The sequence below is a fragment of the Chroicocephalus ridibundus genome, chromosome 2, assembly GCF_963924245.1.
Source record: "Chroicocephalus ridibundus chromosome 2, bChrRid1.1, whole genome shotgun sequence".
Taxonomy (NCBI): domain Eukaryota; kingdom Metazoa; phylum Chordata; class Aves; order Charadriiformes; family Laridae; genus Chroicocephalus; species Chroicocephalus ridibundus.
In genome coordinates, this window is record NC_086285.1 from 97,424,279 (window position 1) to 97,445,768 (window position 21,490).

At 38.1% G+C, this 21,490-nt stretch overlaps 1 protein-coding gene across 2 annotated transcripts in view; it reads right to left on the bottom strand.

Annotated features, from left to right (window-relative positions):
• Positions 1–21,490, bottom strand: part of GALNT1 (polypeptide N-acetylgalactosaminyltransferase 1) — an 85,827-nt gene that overhangs the window by 32,510 nt on the left and 31,827 nt on the right. For both annotated transcript variants that reach the window (XM_063326266.1, XM_063326265.1), the window contains exons 3-4: positions 10,808–11,038; positions 3,501–3,675 (exon numbers count right to left, since the gene is read on the bottom strand). In XM_063326266.1, coding sequence (XP_063182336.1) covers positions 3,501–3,675; positions 10,808–10,946 — 314 coding nt within the window. In that variant the 5' untranslated portion in view covers positions 10,947–11,038. The remainder of the gene's footprint in view (positions 1–3,500; positions 3,676–10,807; positions 11,039–21,490) is intronic.

The following is a 21,490-nucleotide window of genomic DNA, read 5'->3' on the forward strand; positions in this document are numbered from 1 at the left end:
GAAAAGACCCTTGGGATCATCGACTCCAACCATCAACTCCACTCTACAAAGTTCTCCCTTACACCATATCCCCCAACACCACATCTAAACGACTCTTAAACACATTCAGGGATGGTGACTCCACCACCTCTCTGGGGAGCCTATTCCAGTGTCTGACCACTCTTTCTGTGAAGAATTTTTTCCTAATGTCCAGCCTAAACCTACCCTCTTGCAGCTTAAAGCCATTTCCTCTTGTCCTATCACTAATTACCTGTGAGAAGAGACCAGCACCAACCTCTCTACAATGTCCTCTCAAGTAGTTGTAGAGAGTGATGAGGTCTCCCCTCAGCCTCCTCTTCCTCAAACTAAACAGTCCCAGCTCCTTCAATCGCTCCTCATAAGATTTATTCTCTAGGCCCTTCACCAGCTTCGTTGCCCTCCTCTGCACTCGCTCCAGCACCTCGATATCTCTCTCATATTGAGGTGCCCAGAACTGGACACAATACTCAAGGTGTGGCCTCACCAGGGCTGAGTACAGGGGGACAATCACCTCCCCTACTTCTGCTGGTCACAGTATTTCTAACACAAGCCAGGATGCCATTGGCCCTCTTGGCCACCTGGGCACACTGCTGGCTCATGTTCAGCCGCTTGTCAATTAGAACCCCCAGGTCCTTTTCTGCCAGGCAGCTCTCCAGCCACACTTCCCCAAGCCTGTAGCGATGCATGGGGTTGTTGTGGCCCAAGTGCAGGACCCGGCACTTGGCCTTGTTGAAGCACATTCCATTAGCACTGGCCCATCAGTCCAATCTATCTAAGTCTCTCTGTAGAGCCTCCCTATCCTCACGCAGATCAACACTCCCGCTTAAATAATTAACCCTTAGGCAAAACTTTTAGAGACCTCTGTATTTCAGAAGAACTGACATGCTGGAGAATTACAGGACTTGAAATAGTCGCATTTTCCCCACCACCACATTAAAGGAAGCAACCCATAAAACCTGTGAAGAAAATAATTACATGGTTGAACAGCTAAGTGTGCCTTTGAACATATCCGCTTTTTCAAAACCTTGATTGAAAGTGCTACTGGCAGCTGTGCTGTAAGAACATAAATGTGGTAAGGAATGATTAGAAGTTACCCATTCTCCTTCTCCCCAAACTATTTCCATATTAGCAGGGATATAGATAGAACAAGTTATAACAGAAGCAACTCCACTAACACAGCAGAAAGTGTTTCTGACAACGTGAGTACATTGACTAATCAGCTAAATACTTTCATAAGACATACATACAACACCAGAACATATTTATAGCTTTCACAATTCTGACAAAGGCTACAGTATTCTTGGAAAGTAATATTAATCCACACATACAGATTAAGATCGCCTTGCATTGTAAACACATTATTGTTCTCAAATTTGCTGGGGAAATGTTAACACACTCCCCAACTTCTTAATTAGTGTGACCTTATAAAGTACACACTGAAAAGATGACAAAAGGAGGAGCTTTTCGGGGACCATTTTTCTCTCAATCTACTAAAAACGCACACAGCAAATAAATGTTAAAGATGTTGGCAGCAATTTACAAAAACAGAAAATCCAACTCTGCCCTGAGACCTTAGCTAAAATCTTATTTTAAGATTCCACTTTCACACGTATAGTATTGTGATAGTATTTGTGTCCATACAAATGGAAAAGAAACTACAAATGGAAGAGAAACAAACACAACATTACTAAATTTATAATTCATATTTTACTGCGTAACACAGTAACTGCAAAGCATGTCCACGTGTCCCAGACAAAAAATTCCTATAGCTCAACTCGTTTTTAAAATTATAACTTAATTTGTCTGCAAAAGCTTGAGTGATGCTTAGGTATTTGGATACACAAATTTATTTTCTTATTTTTGTACTTACACCATAAAAATGGTAGAACATATACATGCAAGCTTTCCAATACGAATGCTGATAAACATATGATGTTATTTAGTTTCTTCCATACTTCCTGTGTCTTAATGAAAAATTACTCATCTTTACCTTCCAAATAACCAACTGTTGTAACTATCATTTCCCCAAAGTTTTGTTAATTCCTTCCATTTAGCTCTTCCAGAAAAAATATACAGAAATCACCCCAAATTAGCATCCCAGCTTTGACAGAAGTCTCCAATGAAACTCATGATTTTCCTCACAGCTAAAACAAGTTAAAAATGCTACTGACAAGTTCTTAACCAGTGGAAGTCAGCACTTTACAGTAAGGCAGTTTCTTATTCTAGAGACAGTGCGATAAACAGGGCAGACACTACATACAAACCTGCACGAATGCCAAGAGATCCCATTACCAAGTTACAACCACAATCCGAGCAATAACATGAGAGGAAAGGGTATAACCCCCCCCCCCAAAACAACATCCGTCAGTTTTGGCAGAAAACCCTGCAAGTTCCTGATTTGTATTCTTCCACTATGCTGAGAAACAGGTAAGTAGTGACTATAAAATCTGACTAATAATATATATGAAAATCAATTGAAAAGTTACATTAATTCAATCTTATGGAATCATATTTTGAAGAATATATGGCTCAATTATTAAGAACACCAGCACTACCAGGAACTTATGCTACATAGAATCACATTCATTACAAAAGATTAAGGTACCAACAAACCAGCTCTTTATCACGCATTAAAAAATGAAAAGTGGACACAGCTTCATCTCATTCTTCTAATTTTACCTTCTGAGGTAAGAAATGAAAATAAATTAATCCAACAGCTAGGCCTTGTGCATACAGAAGCAACAGCAGGGCTTCTAAAGAAATGGGGTTTCTATAGCATCTGATTCTTGCAAGAGAATGCAGATAATTGATTGGAAAAATCTTGTTTCATGAGCTTTATTTAACTTGAGAGTCCCTTTCAAAACAAGAGGGGTTGGGGGTGGAGAGAATCATCAGCTACCCTGCCAGAGTAGCCCCAGGAGAGTAAAGCAATCTTAGTTGTATTTAAAACAAGGCTACAATTTTCTTTCTAATTACTTATGACTCAGCTATGAAAGGATCAATATTTCAGAGGCAAGATCAAAACCAAACCGGATGGATATTAGAAAACATTATAATGCAATCTAAATAAGGTTTTGCACATTTCATGAGGTAAGAAATTTTAAGTATTTCTTTCTCATCATCAAATCTTTTCTATTTCATATAATGCAGAATTTTAGTCTGCCTCATTACAAGCAGCACATGAATTTTTCAAATAAGTAATTTTTTCCTGAAATGCCAACTTAACTTTGTTCTCCCTCAAACAAATTAATTTCTATTCCCCGAACAAGCTCTATATTTGTAATCAGATTCAAAGTTAAATAACACTGAAGAAAACTTGTTTCTGCTGTTCAATCTTGTTTGTAAAATAAGTACCATATATAGAGGTAATCCTCCTACTTTTTGCTTCAACAGTAATATCTTACAGAACTGAACTCTTGTTTTGAATCACTCTTTGTACATTTTTCATTTGAGTACATTTTAATACAATATAAAGCACTTACCCTTCTAACCTGACATCAGGTAAAGATCTGTTGAGTGCAATCATTTCACTTGCCATTAAATTAAATTGATTTATTTTAAACATTTCTTTCATTTTTTCTTGCTCCTCTTTTGGAATGACCACAGGCTTCCCCATCTCTCCAGGTCCTTCATGTGGTTTTTGTATAGGTTCTGGAACTAAGAATAAATAAAATGTTGGTAACTACTTTTATGCTTGCTTTTGTTTGTTTATACTTTATTTTACACTGTAGAAGTGTTCCTGTTTAAAACACAGTTCTAAACACACCAAGTTTTGGAAGTGACAACTAATCGTCATATTTGGGAGTTTAACAGAAGTAGTTATGCGCTGCTCTTGGATACCACAACTCATTTGAAAGAACAGTAAGAGTTTAGAGCTATCCATCATCATGTCCAAATCAGCTTTACTGTTAAAGTTCTGGATCAAGAAACATTTATATCCCAGATTGTTCTTGCACACACAAGCTTTTCAGGAAAAGTTGAATTTTCTTTTACAGGGATTTTAGTAAAGATTAAAGTAAAATTGTAACTTTACATTTATTTCAACATGTTTATTTTAAACAGAACGACACTGGCATTCACATTTTAGAAATAATTTCTCTCGGTTTTACTAGCATTATTTTTAGTCAACACAATTACATTTTGGAGTTCAACGTTAGTACTCGAAACGGAACGGAAACAGTAACACTTGACATGTTTAAACCAAAGAAATCTTATATATCAAACTGATGAGGGAGAGAGGGAGGAGAAAAGGAATCCAGATTCTTGAATTATTTGGTTTTTTTAAACAAAAGAAATGAAAAACCAAACCATAAAAAAAACCTGTTAACATTTTTCTTTACAAATGCTCATTTACTTTTCTCCTGGACTGAAATGTTTTAAATGCTCATACACTGAATTTGAAATATATTACTACTTTACAAATTCAGTACAAATTGTAATTAAAAAATAGTAATTTAAGATCCAAACAGAGGAACAGGAAGTATTTTAAAATAAAGACACCAAAGCCTTCAATAATAAGCCTAGCTTCAAGTTGTCTTTAATTTGCATCTCGGACAGCACTGTATAGTTAGAGCTCATGCCGCGTGCAAATAGCCATTTAAAGAATAATTATTTTTTTAAAAAAAAAAAAACAAACCAAAAACCCAAGCCTTCTGTCCTTGCTGAAACACAGACTTAAAATATATACTTATTAGTAAGTGAAACATTTTCCTCATTTGCATTTAGCACTAATCGGTTACAAGCACAACGTGTTCCTTGAGAAACTTTCATTTTCAAGTCCCTGAAGCAACTGCGCCAGTTGCATTAACACAGTAACGTTTAGCAGAGAAAATCCTCCCACCACAGAGAAGCTCTCTTTTTACCAAACTCCCCTTTACGGCAAGTTGAGCTCTGTAACAGTAAGAGTTGCCAGCCAGTCACTCACGCGCTGAAAACTGATCGAATTAGTATGTCCAAGCAGATCCTGAGCAGACTGATTTACGCACGTGTTGGTTTTAACCCTGGGCTAAAGTGAGCACGCCGCTTGTCTTGCATCTTTGCCTCCTCAGAAAGTACGGCTGAACTCACATTAAAACCCGCTGATTTGCAGTTGCACAAGAAAAAAAGTTTAATCTTTTAAACTAGAATTTGTGCCTTTTGAGGGGTAAACAACAAAAAATTACGGTATATAATAAGACAATTATTTGGGCTTAATAATATATATTCAGCTTTGTTTCATTATGTAGGCTATCATAACTGTTTTTATTAAGTGTATAGCAATTTGTATAGAGTTTCACTTGAACAGTCAATCATTTTCTTCCCAACATACCAAAAATGATTAACCAGAAGCTATCAGAATATAGCTATATGCTAAAAAATTGTTCCCCATTTTTTCCAGCATTCTCAACAGCGAATATCTTGACCTGCCGTATTTGCTATTTAGAATAATAAATAATTTCCAATTTCATTTATACATCCAGTTTTTTCTTAACTTTGACTAAACCAGTTAAACCAAATAGTTAAATTAACTGAAAACTCATCTTTCCCATTTGAACATCTTGCTGTTAGATGCTAGTTTAGCACATCAGTGAGTTGGATCCAGGTGTACAAATTCCACAAAGTCATCAGTTGAATTTTTAAATTTCATTAGTAAATGTATAGTACTTGATTACAAATTTTACCTAAGTACTCCCTTCTCCTGCAAAAAAAAAAATAAAAATCCAGCAATAGCTAACTAGATCCACAGATATTTTACGGAACTGACTGAATGCAAAGACAGGCAAGCTTGGTGTGCAAGCACAGAGATGACTTTCCAAGAAGAGTTAACCATTTTCTCTCACAGTTTTCTGCATTTACAGTAATCTGTTTTCCCACAAAAGCATATAGTTTTCCTATCAACACAAACCAACAACATTCTTCCAAAATGACTAATACACATTGTTAAAAATTCAAACTGCGGTGCTCTTTTGTCAGTTAACTATGAAAAAAAAATTTCCTTTGAAGGACTGTAAACATGTACTGATGACATACTTCTAACAAACAGTAATTTAATTTACAGATGCAAGTTTCAGAGCTAAATGAACGACTTAATCATCACCTGATCCAATGGGAAATCTAGTAATGTTTTTGCAGACATTTCTCATTTTATCAGTAAACCATTAGTTTCAAAGAGGGCTTGATCTCTTCCAGAATCTTCGTTAAGAGTCAGGAACTCTTTATGGACTACGGCCCTCAAATTCCTTTGTACTAGGCAATATGCCTGATAAAAACCAGATATTTCAAAATCTAAGACCATCTAAAGCCAGAAAGAGGGGTGGATTATTCCCTGACACATCTTTAGGGGCCACAACGATGGTAAACTGACCAAAACACCAAGTCCAGTAACCTTTAGAGGAACTACCACAATTACAAGGAAGTTGTTTTGACAGGTAAAAGTTCAGAGTTCTTAGACACACCTCAGTCTTAATAGAACAAGACTGATTTATGATGAACCATTCATATTTTCAAAAATTAACTCTGTATTTTGTGTCTTCAACCTGCTCACTTTTCTTCTTATGGATTTTTTATGCAGATGAGAATATTCAGAACTGAGTCACAACTTAAATATTCCACCTTTACTAAAGAGTTCAAAATTCAAAACAGAAGGTCTTGATTGGTACTTCACAAAAATGACTGTTCCTAGTTTAAATTTGTCATTGCCCCAAGAAAAGAATGTAAATAGCAAGTAGCTGAGATCACAAGACTCTTATAAAACCAAACTGAGTACTGAAAGATTTTTTTTTTAATTTTTTTTTTTGCAGGGCATCTAATCATTACACAAGTGGAACGGCCCTTCAGGGGAAAAGGATGAGTTTGGAAGTTTATTTAGAAACTGCATCAAGTGCAAAAGCTGGAAGTTCCTTTGCAGTCATACCTATACGAAGACTATAACTGTAAGGAAGGACTCATTTGATCTTCATTTAAGTCAAGACGACAGAGCTAACATACAGGATTCTTGCAGAAACAAGAGCGTTACGCAAAAAAATCTTTACTAGTAAAACCACAGTACTACCTGGATTTTTTTTGTTTACAGGAATGGTCCCTTTTTGTAGTGTTAAAGAAAGGGTTCAAGACATTCTCTAAGTCTAGAGCTTATTTACAATAATCAGTAAATTTTATTCCAGGCTGTGAAATCTAAATTGCAACGCTGGATCCCCATCTGGAAACAACAGTGCTCAACTAGATACCCTACGCATTTCAGGTTTGGAAAAGACTACTACATAACATGGATGATGCTTAAGTGATTTTCTTTCTAACTCATAACAACCTTTAAACTTACAGCAACAGCCTTCCACCATCAACTATTACTCTTTGTGAATTTGACTGCTGAACCATCAGTAATTACAAAAGGGGAACCACCACCCAGAAGATGTGCTAATCGAAAGAACAACTGTGACAGTTTGGGTAAGGGATGTACACCATCCAGGTCAGATGGAGAGCTCAGAATAGGTGAAAATCTCAGAGCTGAGCACTGAGGAGAGCTTCCCCCTGACCTACTCCCCCCTCTCTGGAGCAGTCATGATGGGGAGAAGAGCAGCAGTATCAGCCAGGACAAGCACAGGCTCCTTCCCAGCTCCCACAGATGGATGCTGGAATCAACACTGCTATTTGTTCTGACCCCACTTCCCCTGGCTACCTCCTGAAGCTACTGCTGTCGTCTTCTGCCATGGTGGAGGGGGTAGAGCAAAGGCTTAAGCCTACGTCCAAATCATCCCACGCAATTACAGTCACTGGATTCCAACTATCCCTCTCCTAGTATCATTTTAGTTCCTCAGTCCCGTACAACGAAAACACCATGCCAGGCCCCCTTTTCCTAAATATCTCCACGCCAGCTCTCTTACTCACAGCCTGGCAAGTGCCTGTCCCTTTACCACTTCACCTCTTGTCCCCTCATCTCCACACTCACATCATTTTAACTACCAACCCTCAATCTCTACGACAGCAGACACAAAGACCTTTATCCCACTCATCTTACAGCTCACCATCATCATGTACACAGAATTTTCTACAGATTCACATTCCTTTATTATTTTCTTTATTATTTCTTATTTTGAGCAATTTGTAAAAAATAACAGCCATATACATACAATATTAGACACATAAGCTGAAGCTCACGATTTAAGATGCTAGTATCTTACACCATCAATATCAAGAAGAAAGATTTTTTCCCAAAGGCAATTTAGACCATGGCTCAGTCTCATTTTGAAAAAGAACTTCTAACTTCATGAAAGCCTAAACGGTCCAAAATTATCCTCAAAATCATTTGCTCCTGCTGAAATATCTAAAGACTAATTTTTCTAACTAGGCAAGCACAGCCTAAAATAAACTTACAAATTCTTCAGAAAAAAACTTACTCATATGTCAAGTAGGTTCATTAAACACCATGGAATTCTTCCACAAATTGCAAAGAGAAGCTATATACTAGAGTGACACGGACAGAGACCATTAAATTCAGAACGCTTACATAATTTATGCTGAATCGAGAAAACTAAATCAATTATGGAAATGAACAGGGGGTAAAAAAATGAAGTGAAAAAGCAGATTTTGAAAAAATAGCCTCGGTGTTATCTGAGGAGATTCTAGGCATTCTGAGTGGGAATAAATCCACTACAGACTCCAAATCACTAAACTACCGGAACAAGTAAGAATATCTAAGATCAGGCATGCAACTAGGAAGTGTCAGCTGTGCACAAGGAATTGTCAAATGTCAGCTATGGTTCCTACCACACATATTTCTGCACATACCTTACTACAAGTCAGTTGTTTAACAACAAAAACAAACAAACAAGAAAAATGTACAAAACCACATACAAAGTTTTGGTTGGTTGGTTTGTTTACAATCCAATAAGATATTAAAAAGATATCAGGAATTTTAACACACACAGGTTAGGGAAAGGCCAGAATGAAAACTGTACTCAAGTAAAACTAATATTGCATAGGGAAAGTCATAATACTAGTCTAAAAAAAAAAAAAATGCAAATTTTCCCTCATATGAAGGATTCCCCCAATGATTTTATGTGTAAAGTCATCAGAACTTTCAAAATCAACAACACATATCAAACCAAGTTTGATATTTGATTTCAATTGCTGTTTGCCAACAGCAAATTAAAAAAATAATCATGTAGAAACTTCATGGGAATCCAAAAAGTGGATCCATTCCTTGTAACCACAATATTAGTCATCATATTATCCTCAAAAAAATTTCCCAACTTTTGAAGACAGAAAAAAAAGACTGAGTTCCTATAAAAGACATACTTAATTCATAATTGATACATAATTCATTTTCTCGTCACTTTCTCTTCCACTTATTGAAAGAGAAACACAAAAGATGAAATGCAACTGAAAATGTAAGTCCCTTCTGCAAAACTCGGGTGAATTAGAACCTCTCTAAAATGTCTGCGTGCAGTTGTGAAAGCAACAGTTCAGAAGTACTAAGCACAGAATTTCTACATTCCTATACGTTGTTGTTCCCTGTGGAGATTCGAGGACCTGTTTTCATCATGGGGAGAAAAAAAGCAAACCAAAACTAACATTTCCTAAATATCTCCCCAGTGTTATCCTCTAACAGAGCACTATTGGTCTTAAAACATTTCATAAAATTTCCCAGGGAGGGTCAAAGTTGTCCACACCAGATGTCAACAGGTGAAAAAGTTTTTTGTGATGGAAACCATTCATGCATCTTGAGTACAGTTGGTTGATCAGATTTAACATCGAGCATTATTCCATAAGTTTCCTATAGCAGCAGTGAAACACACAGACACAGCCTTTCCAGTGGGTGAGACACCATACAACAAAATTAGATGTTTCACAAATGAACTGGAGGCAGCAGCTGCCTGCAGTTCTAAATGCCTGTGCTGAGACATTGCAGGGACGAGAACTCGCCTTGCACCAAGCCTTCCCTCCCATCTGATCAACTAACATGACCTCCTGAAAAGAAAGTTAGCAACAGGAATGGTACTGGCTTTCAAAAAAACCACACTGAGCTCATCTATCTGGTACCCAAAAACTAAGATGGCAGTAACGAAACTGAAAGCTTACCTGAAGAGCTTTAGTATTAAATAATACAGCTCTCGCTTCAAAGAAAAAGTTTCATACATAAGCACGTGCATATATGTATATACACCCACCCCACCCCCCATATTTGTCACTTTTGCATCCAAGTTTATTCTACTTATTTTCACAAATTTGTTTTCATCACAACATGCACCGTCCCTTATTGCTATGGTCACTGGCCGAATTTTGGCTTAGGTGGGGTTTTGGCTTTTGTTGTTTTTTGGTTGGTTGGTTTTTGTTTGATTGTTTTTGGGGGAGGTAGTTTGGTTTGTTGGGTTGTTTTTTTTTTTGTTTTGGGTTTGGTTTTTTTTTGGCAGAGGCAGGGGGACAAATAAGCTTGGTTGTTGGTTTGGTTTGTTCTACCACCAAGTCTAGTGAAATTAACAGTGCCTTTGCTTCCTCACTAGTGGAAACTTAGAACATGCTTTAGGCTATATTAACATAGCTTACAGTCCTGAACTGCTTGTTGTGTAGCTTTATTATTTTTCATATACATTAGTGCTTAAAATTCTACATCTTAAGTAAGCATTTAAGTCTACAACACACATCTCAGGCAACGTGCTTATTCCCTAGTCATTCAAAGAAACATTGAACATTCTGCATCATCTAAATGCTGATGCAATGCTATATTGTTGGGTGGAAAGAAAAAAAAAATCAAATGTTTAAAAGGAGTGCAGTTTTAGATGTGTATTAAAGATTACTCAGGCAGAAAACTTACCATCTCCAGCAGGGAGGCCTCGTTCTTTTTTCTCGTCACATTTGTTGCATTCACTGAAGTACAGCAATAGAAACATATCCAGAAGGACCCAAACCAAAGAGGTGGCAAGGACCACCTTGCAATATGCAAATTTTTTCATGGCACTTTAAGTCAAATACAAAAATAAAAAAAAGTATAAATAAAAACATCAACAGGTTTCTTTAATCCAGTTTGAGAGACCCCGTTCTATATCTGGAAAAAAAAAAGAAAAAGAAAAAAGTCACATAAAGTTACCTAAGGACAGCAGCTAAAAGCAGAAATTTTAACTACATTTTAAAGGTAACAGTTTAATTACCAAATGCTGTACGTATCAAAATGAATGCTCTATGCATTCCAATGAGACTAAGGGAACAGGATCAACTAAAGCAGCATTACTCCAGTCTTTCAATACGTTAACACTCATCACCAGAAATGATAAAATGAGTGCTCTGCAGAGCCACTGGAGAAGAGGGTAAGCACATCTAATGAAATTAAAAGGAACTCTGGACCCTCTGGAAATCAGAGCAAGGTAAATGAATGAAAAACAGGAACACCTCAGGAAGCAAGGTATCAATCTGTGCTGCGTGAAGCCCAAGGCTAACATTCCTCACGCTCCCGCCAGGTAGCACATGCCAATTGTCTGGGCCCATCAGCAGGAATGCTAGTCTACAAATGCCTGTATTTTACATAAAGTCCAACAGCACGTTACACCTTTGTCACAAAGGCAAATGCTTTGCTTTCAACAAACCAAAAATAAACATCCATTTTGGTAAAGTTAAACAGTAAGCAAAGTGAAGAAAGTACACACGAGCCACTGCGATCACTTACTAGGCATTCAAAGCTAAAGGTTCTCAACTAATAATTTGGATGCGTAAAGTGATTTTAACAGTTTAACGCTGGATTATAGAGCAAACTTTTCGATATTTTTCAACACATAAACATTAAAATTTTAGAATGCCAACCTTTGAAATTCTCTTTTATCCTACTCAAATTACAAGCAAATTTTGTTACAAGGACTGTTTATTTCCATGACTGACAATTGGGTAGGGCAGAATCAAGAACAGCTTTGGGTTTGGTCACTTACACTAAAATATGAATATTTTTGTTTATTTTTTTTTTTACCAGCAAGTTCCCCACCAGTGCACACATTTTTAAACGCAAAGTACTCCTTAAATATTTCCCAGTGAGAACAGCTTACTATTTAAAACCAGAATTGCAGATATTCTTAACTTATAAAATAAATGGAAAATAAGACACTTCAAAAACCCACTAGAATTTTAAAATTGACATACACAGTTTTTCTTACATGCTTTCAGCCTAAATTGAAGAACTTATTGGAAAGGAGAACTTTAATTGTAAGCCATGATTATGAAAAAAACTCACAAAAACACCTGTATCATTAAGACTACCCGTCCTTTAGTATTGCATTGTCATAATTTGATTCGTGCCCTTCCCCACCCACTCCCTGCCTTTTTGAGGCAAAATACTATGAAATCCCTCTTCTAAATTATTTCTTACGGGCAGCAAAGGCATTCGTGTCTCCACGCATCCCTAGACACTTAAGTGGCATAGGTTTGGATGGCATAGCAATGTAGGAGCCCGTGGCCTACCACCTCTGCAGGATTAGAAGGGCGTATATCCCTCTGCGTCTTGCATAGGTGTGCATCAAATGCCAAGAAAGTTTTGTTTGGGATAATCTCAGTTTGCATCTATACAGTTTTGACATACATGGATGACTATATAAAACAAAGAAGTACAAAAGTATCTGTAGTTAACAATTAGATGATAAAATACCAGGTGAAATTACCAAAATGAGACATTAAGTGAGGTATGTTAAGAAAAAAATCCTAGGGGTTGGTTGTTTTCTTTTTTAAAATAGACAGAAGGATGAGCCTGAATCCTTCTGAACTCCAACTGATCTTGGAGTTGCATTATAAAGCTCTCTAAAACCATCAGCTTAGTGATCAGCAGCAAAGAAAAATAATTTGTTACAGAATACTAAGAGAAGAACAGAAACCAAACCATCACTATGCCATTACACAGTATCCGCTTTCTCATCTTGAGAGCTGCATGAACATCCAGTCTTGTCATTTCAATAAGGATATAAAAAGGATTAGAAAGGACAAGTGAGAAGGGCAAAAGGAATAGCTTCATTATGAGATATAAGTGAAGAAAGTAGCATTCTTTTTGGCTGGAAAAGATGTAACCTCAATCAAGTGGCACGTCTATAAAATCGAAAGCTGCATGGAGATGGTAAATAGAGAACAACTGTTGCCTGTTACTCCTACTTCTTGTATTGTCAGAAATCAAGTGAGTTTAGCAGCAAGAGGTTGAAAGCCAAAAGGAAGGTACTCCCCACAATGTGTAGTTACGCAGGGGAACTGCCTGCCACAGTACGTTGCCAGTGCTGCAAATCTGTTCATCAGGTAATAAATACCAAGTCCTCGCCCCCTACTTCAGACAGTCCCTGACTGTGACCCTCAAGTCACCGCATGCTAGGAGAGTACAGCGAGGAAGTGTCATTATGTTCTCTTCCCTAGATATACACTATCAAGCACTAGCAGAAACAAATACTGCATACAGACAAAATCTGTCTGACATGGTACAACTGCACTTAAATTCTCCATACGAGAGGTTTCTTCTTTTGCTCTAATTTGAGACACCATAGAAGTGATCTGACAAAGAATCAAGTCATGCCACCACCCTGCTTGTACTTAAAGAAAACAAATGCTAATTAAAAATAACATGTTTTAAAAGAAAACTAAAGTCTTACAATATCAGACTTCTTGAAGTTCAGACTCATGAGATATTAGGCTATAAAAGAAAGCGTAAAACACACAGAAACACAGTGCTTAGGGGTCCTCAAATTAGCATGACACCAGGAGGAGAACCGCTATCTAGACTTTTTGTCCATAAAAATACCAACCATATGAAGTGTTTTAAAATGCACAGGCTGGCACTGTATCTGCTTCTAATGCAAGAAAATTCCATTGAGAGTTCAGTGAAATGTCAAAGAGACACTTTGTGAACCCTTTGAATCCTTTGAGGGTTCAGGGCAGCGATCACGAGACAGCAATGCAAAGTTCAGCGCACACCAGGCACCATCAATAAGACCCTTCACTGTACCTTTACACAAAGGCTCTCACACCCTTGGGCAGTTTACCATATCTCATGAATTAAAACCAGTGGTAAAAATACAGCATGACAGCACTTCCACTGTCTGCTTACCAGCAGAATTCAGGTAGCCCAGCAGTGAAGCAGAGGGACCCAGAAACTCTGTTGAAGCAATTGCTCTTAGAATACCAGAGCCTTGACCCAGATAGACCTCTGGAAGAGGGCTCCACCACCCAGGGCTTGGGCTGTAAGACATGCTGGGTACCCCTCTCTGGTGCTGGAACAATGGTGGTGGCCTCACCCATGGGAGAGGTGCTGCTTCTTCAGTGGAAGGAGCTACAGGACAAAGTGGGCAGACTGGTACACCGTGAGCAAGGGTACACAGTAAGTAGACAGCTCTTCACAGAGACCTTGCAGCGCCACAAGTCCCAGCCCTATGATGCACAGAAAAAGAGACACCTAGGAATTGCAGTCTGAGTGGATGGAGATTCCTAAGATGGGGGCTGAGTGAGGGACAAATCCAGAAAATTAGTGACTTGTGGCAACAGAAGGAAAGCCTGCAGACACGCATTTCCAGAACAGTTATACTGCCTGGGATGCTGTTGAAAGACTGATGAGTCTGCCCAGGTTCAGCTCTTAGACAACCACCCTTTGGCTATTCATTCATGTATGAATCCATGATACTGCCGGGTGTGAACCTGAGCATATGTGCAGTGACTGGAGATTCAGGCAGGAGTGCACACAGCCTACCAACACCTGGCTGCATGGATGGTGTCAAAAGGCAGGTTTCTAAGACCATAGGACCTGCTTTGAGGAATGAGGGGCTGCTGGCCAGGATCTGTGGGACAAAGTGAGGCAAGCAGCATCATGGAGAGATTCTTGCACTACTTCTGCAAAATACACAGAGGGTGGAAGCAAAGCTACTTTGGAGGAATATAGAAACATCTCCTGAGCACGTGGGGAGATACTCAGGGAACCCTGGAATTCAAGTTTGGAAGACCACTGCTCAGTGGGACAGCAGACCTGGTGACAATGGGTGTGGAAAAGCCTGAGATATTCAGTACCTCTTTTGCTTCCTTTTTTTATTGGGTGCCCCAGATCAGAGTCTGGTGGCAGAATCTACGGGAGTGAAACTCTATAGGCAGTACAGATGGATTGAGTCAGGGATCTCTTAAACCACTTGGACGTGTGCAACTCCATGGCACCAGATGGGAGGCATCTGAGGGTGCTGAAGGAGCAGACTGATCTGATTGCAAGGTCATTCTCTATCATCTCTGAAAGGTCATGGTGATCCAGGGAGTTGCCTTGGGATTAGGAAAAAAAGCCATCATCAAGAAGGAAAAGGAGGACCTGGAGAACCATCTGCTAGTCAGTCTCACCTCGGTCCCTGTGAAGATTATGGAAAAATCCTCCTGGAACCTACATCCACACACATTAAAAAAAAAAAAAAAAAAAAAAGGAGGCAACTGGGAACAGACAGTACAGATTCATCAAAGGGCATATGATACTTGACCAACCTGGCAGCTTGCTTTAAGGGGCAAGATCTGGTTTAGCGAGCAAGAGAAGAGCAGTGAAAGTTGTTTATCTTGACTTTAACAGGGACTGTGACAGTCTTCCAGAGTGAGAGTGACAAGTGCTCACTGTGAGAAGTGAGCAAGACGTGACCTGAAGAAGTGGGCTACCAGGTGGGTGGACTGCTGGCTAGACCCCCAGGCTCTATGGGTTTTGACCAGAAGTACAAAGTGCAGCTGACAGACATTCACCAGTAGTGTCCTCCAGAGGTCAAAATTGGAGCTGATACCGGTTAGTGTCTTTACTGAGAACCTGGGGGATGGGACCGAATGCACAGTCAGCAAGGTTGTGGGTGATACCCCACCGGGGGTGGAGCATGCAGACAATACCCTGAAACAGTAGTCTGGAACAGCCCTGGGTGGCCAATCCAAGGGGCATCCAAAGGCCAGAAAAGCAGGCAGGTTGAAAATCTCAAGTTCAATAAATGCAAGTACAAAGTCCTGTACCCAGCATGGAATAGCCTTATCCATATAAACTGGGTATCAATAGGCTAGGAAGCTGCTCTGCAGAAAGAAACCTTTGGAGCCTGATAGCAACTTTCACATGAATCAGCACTGTGTGTCCTTATGGCAAAAAGTCAACTACACCTACAAACAAGTCTAGTAACCACAGCAATAATCCCCAAATGCACAGGTTTAATAATTGCCTTTGCTAAGGAGTACTGTAATAAAACTGAAGATTTTTGCACAACCAGGTATTTTTCCTCCCTTCAAAATACTGGATAATGGATAACAAAACCTTTATACCATGGAAGTAAAAGGAGTACTAAAAACACCTTGGAAAGAGTAGAAACTGAGGCTGTAACTTATCAAGAATAAAGTGAAAGGAAGAAAAATGGGTACATTCGAGTCTTGTTACTTCTGAAGGTCAAGTGGTTTTCTTTTCCCCTCTGACAAAATCCATGATACACTTGACACTATAGCAAAAGGTCATCTTTAAAATTACTGCTCATATAAAGTGCATTGTTTCATTTTACCACCTCTTTTACGAACACAGTTGGCACAGGAAAGAATGCTTACTCTTTTCAGTATGACACATGACTATTCAGTCATTTTTATCTCCGGCCCAACTTCATCTTTGTTTACGCTAGTGATCAGTCTTCAATATGACTATGTGACAGATTTGACAAAGGACTTCATTGCTGTTACTCAACTAAATCAGGATTCTACACTGGATGTGGCACCTAAACAGACAAAGCAGATGTAAAGTTTGTTTTCAAAACTTTCAGATATGAATAAACAGTAGTTGGCACAAAGTAGGAGCTCATCAAAATCTGACACAACATTTGCTATTTCTAAGCTATTAATATCAATTTAAACCAAATAGAAAGTGATTAACTGAACAGCATCTAAGGAAAGATTGATGGCCTACACAAAATTCAATTTTCAGCTTCTCAGTCTATTTAGTAATGAGGGAGAAAAGACTGGTATACTCTAGGTAACATATTAGGCATACATATGGATTTTTGAGCAAACTTCTGAAAAATGAACCAAGCGCAAACTGTCAACACGAGCATTGTCTAAAACTCCATATATCTGAACTGTTAATGAGGCCTATCCAGTTGAGTGTGTCTTTAATTTGAAAAGAGAAGTGATACCAACGCTAGACTCAGGTTTCAGAACTACTTTTGCTACTGTGCTGTATTTTTTTTTTCTTTTTACTGGCCCACGCTCTGTTAAGTTGTTTTGAGTGCTTGTTTGCAGAGAGCTCATTACCATCAGTTCATCAGGAAATAGGCCAGTTTGAGGATAAACAAAGTGTTACCTAGTTTCAACATTATAAAAGCAACGGTAAAAAAATATTCAAATCAGAGGGTCAACCCATCACCTGTAGAAAACAGGTGAATTGCATGTCATCTTTACAGAAACATAAACACAGCTGGTAAACTTCATCAGGCAAAAAACATGCAGGCCCTTGAGTATGCCAGTGCTCTCTTCTGCTCAGAAGTTAACACAGAGAGAAGTACTCTTCATTGGGCTACACTTGTTTGACAGATTTTGAAAGCCATTCTGTCTATTCAAAAGTCATCTGTTCAGTACAATTCAGCAACAGTAAGTTCTGAACGAGCGATGAGAGAAAACAGATCATACTAGTCCGAGCAGTATGAGAGCACTTCATTAAAAGCAAACTTACTCGTCAGTAAAATCAATTTCCATTCTTCTTGCTCCGTGCAGGAAGACTACACTTTTAATTCATCAGAAGGGAATTTTCAATTCATAAGTCAATTTTTTAAATTCAAAAAAACCTATCAATTATTTCTATGAACCTGGTAGGCCTTGAAACGAAGGAAGAATAAAACAGAAACATAGTGGCAACGACTACGCTTGAAAAAACAAGGATGAACTTAATAGACAAAGGCAGAAGTTAGGAGTTCATAAAGGCTTTCCTACAGATAAATTAGAAAGCATAAATATGCTAATAAAAGTAGAAGCTCTTGTGAGATGAAAATCTGGCTCATCACATAGAAAAGCAATGACAAAAATGGAAGAACAGATACGTACTCCATCCACAATTTTGTCAAACTGTTTATAACTGTGTGGAACTTAGTCACTGTGCACTTGAACCTCTTATTCTCCTGATTTACTTATCTAAGTAGTCTTTACTTAACCTCTGAACTTCTATGATTAATTCTAATTACTTCTACATATATATAGTAAGGAAGTAACATTTCTAAACTGAGTAGAAACATTTTCAAAACCAATCTCAACCAGTTACTGCAAGAAAATTAATTTAAAAAGACATTGCTATTTGGTACTTTTCAGAAACATCTTAACTATAGTAATTTAATTTCTGAAAACAGTTTATCATTTTGCAAATTAGAGTGCTTCACAGTTTCTCAAATGAGTTTGTAAGCAGCATGTACTATTTTGATTAAATCTCCTCAAAATTTACCAAGAAAACAAGCAAGCATTCGGTCAACACTTTCAAGCAGTTCCCACTACTACACAGTCTTCCCTGATTCTCTTGCTAATCAGCGCTATTCAAATAAAAATGATCATTTGCAGATTAACAACTACCTACTATGGCCCAAATGTTAATTATACTAGAAATATAGTTTACCTTCATTTAAGAATGATTAAATATGTGAAAATTAATTGCAACAGGGTCAAGGAAACAGAAATGATCAACCCCAAGATGAAATAAAACCAACTGAGATTACCTACTCTGGCAAAACCAGGATGGCCCATATAATCCATTCTGTAGCACCCAGAAAGAACTGCCGTGTGAAATTTCAGAGTGCGATAGCAGAAAAGTCTAGTAATTTACTAGGCATACTACCTGTAACAGGTATAAATGCAAGGATGCTCAGAAGGACATCAAGTTGTCCAGACATACATGGTTATTTTTAATATATTAAAGTATATTAATACTGCATTAACATAGCGTACATCAATGAAGTTATTAATAGTATATAAATACAGACTGAGTGAATGATCAGGGATATAAGTAGATCAGAAGTTGAATAAAAAGCAACACAATTTTGATAAAATTAGAACAGTGTAAATTTCATTCAATCTACAACTGCCTTCAAAGTTACTGCAGTCAGCTAGTGCAAAACATTTTAAATGCAGGTCCCACAAGGAAAATTGTTATTTAAGATGAGGAAGATCAAGATTAATACAAAATTAATGTGGATAAACAAGATGATTACAAGAAAGGCTGTAAAGGCTTATTAAAAAAAAAAAAACTTAGTAGGCTGACAAGAATGCACCTTTGATAATCTGGCAATTATTTTCCTTGGTAATCTTGGTGCAAATTTAGATGGGTGATCTTGAGACCTGTTGCCGTCAAGAAGGAAGAAGTGATAAAGTAGGAAGAAAGACGGTTTTGTGGACTGGAATAACAGAATCGAGACAATATTTAATAAAATACATTCAATAATATGCATTGGAGTGTGTAACTTTGCTATCAGCTGAAGAGTTTCAATAAAGCAATGCCACTGTCACCCAGTCATGGCCAATAAGATTTTTGGATGCATCATTTAAGTATTTTCCTTAGATATAAAAACAGACACCATTGTACAATGCACCAGCATCCCACAAGGGAAAGGAAGAGCTATGCATTTGGCAAAGATGATGTTTCAAAGTTAATCCCTGTGGATTTATAAGAGCCCACTGCAGGGGACTGGACGCAGTGATTCAAGCAGCCCTTTCAACTCCCACTCTTCCAGCCTGGAATTCATACGAGAGTAATGAACACAAAGGAAAAGGTCTAAATTAATTGCTTCCAGAGGCAAATACAGATGCCAGATCTTTGTCATAAAACTTCTCCATACCAGCTCAGTATTGGGGAGGGGGTCGGTGCTTTTAAGCTGGTCTTTCAGAAGAAAAAAAACCCAAATATCCACATACAGGAATTCCCCTAATGCCAAATTCTCCCAATAAATTGTTTTTGAGAACAAAATAAAATATTATTTACAGAACTCCTCAAATGAAAGTCTTTGAAAGGCTTTCTTAAGTTACTACTTCTCCCCAGTCATAGCCAATACATTTGAGACTGACTTTAAGAAAGCCCTATCTTGCTTGCAGGAAGAAACTGCAACGGGCAAGGTTTCAAAGGACCGGATGAACAATACTTTAATCAAATAATAAGGGTTCAAAACCAATTTAATCCACAGATTTTTGGATTCACATTCTTTTTTACAACAATTTTTGCTATACAAGAATAAATAGATCCAGGAGGGAGACAAAAAATTCCCTATCAGAGTATCACTGAAAATATTACAAGAGTTCAAGAGGATAGCTAATATTTGGAAACCAAGAATAAAAGCACAAAGACTACTGCTGTCGCATAAACAGCGAAGATTCACTAGATTCCCATGACTTTATAGTAGCTTTCAAAAGGCTGAGGCAACAATTTAATTTTTCTGTCTGCTCTCCAGGTTGAATAAAAATTATCTAAAAATAGACAGATTTATTCAGGGACCCTACAGACATTTCCATTCTCTCAGCTTCTTTAAGATTTAAACTATACTTCTATTATGTCCAGTGAACAATTAGGGTACCTGACTTAGTATTACCAGTCCTATACAAAAAGACCTATACATCTTCTTTGAACGCTGCTTCCAATATTAGGAGTATATCATTAGTTCAATTTAATTAACAAAATGAATACACGGATATATAGTACATTGAAGCTCATAGCAGTAGGTTTTTGCGTAGGCATCCTGTTATTGGGTATTACGGTACTGGCAGGTAAGTTCAAACCACTGTTATTCAAGTCTTTTCCTTCTTACATCAAACAGCAGATATTGCCTCTCCTGACAGCTACAGAATAGGCGATCCTTTTAGGAAAGCAGATTTATATGTTGATAGACAGTTATTCCTTTTCCTGAAACAACTGCAGTCTTAAATTGGGCTACTGACACCTCAGATGCTGATGGAGAGCAAACATTCCTCTCCAAAGCCACAGCTACTTCACACACACACTCTGGGAGGGCTACTGAGCGTGCTTGACTTAAGAGTAATAGCCAGCTAGAGAACACAGAGAGTATTTTCATCAGCAAGTATCACAGGCAGCACGAAGACAATGAGCAATTCACGAGTGAAAAGCTTTTGTTATTAACAGCAGCAAGAGAGGATTTTAATGTCAGTGCTAGCAATGTATCAGGCTCATAAATCCCTGACATACGATAATTAATGCCTGAAGATGCCTCAGTAAGATCTCTTTGAGCCTTCTGCTACCCTTCACAGGGGCCTGAGGTGGGATTTTCTTCGGTTTTTCTTTTTGGAAGATTCACAGTTGGTGACACAGCACTTAGCTTTTTCAGTACAGGAACACTCCTGCCCATCAGTATCCCAGAGCTATAAACTGACACCAATCTTTAATAAATGCCTGAAGAGCTGCGCTAGCTGGTCTTCCAATCCCAACACTACAGGGCTGGAAAAGGAAAATCTGGGTCACATCAGCACAGGTGCTCTAGGTGAAGACCTCCATTTCCTCAAGAAAAACAATTTTGTCATGTGAGCTACAGACCTT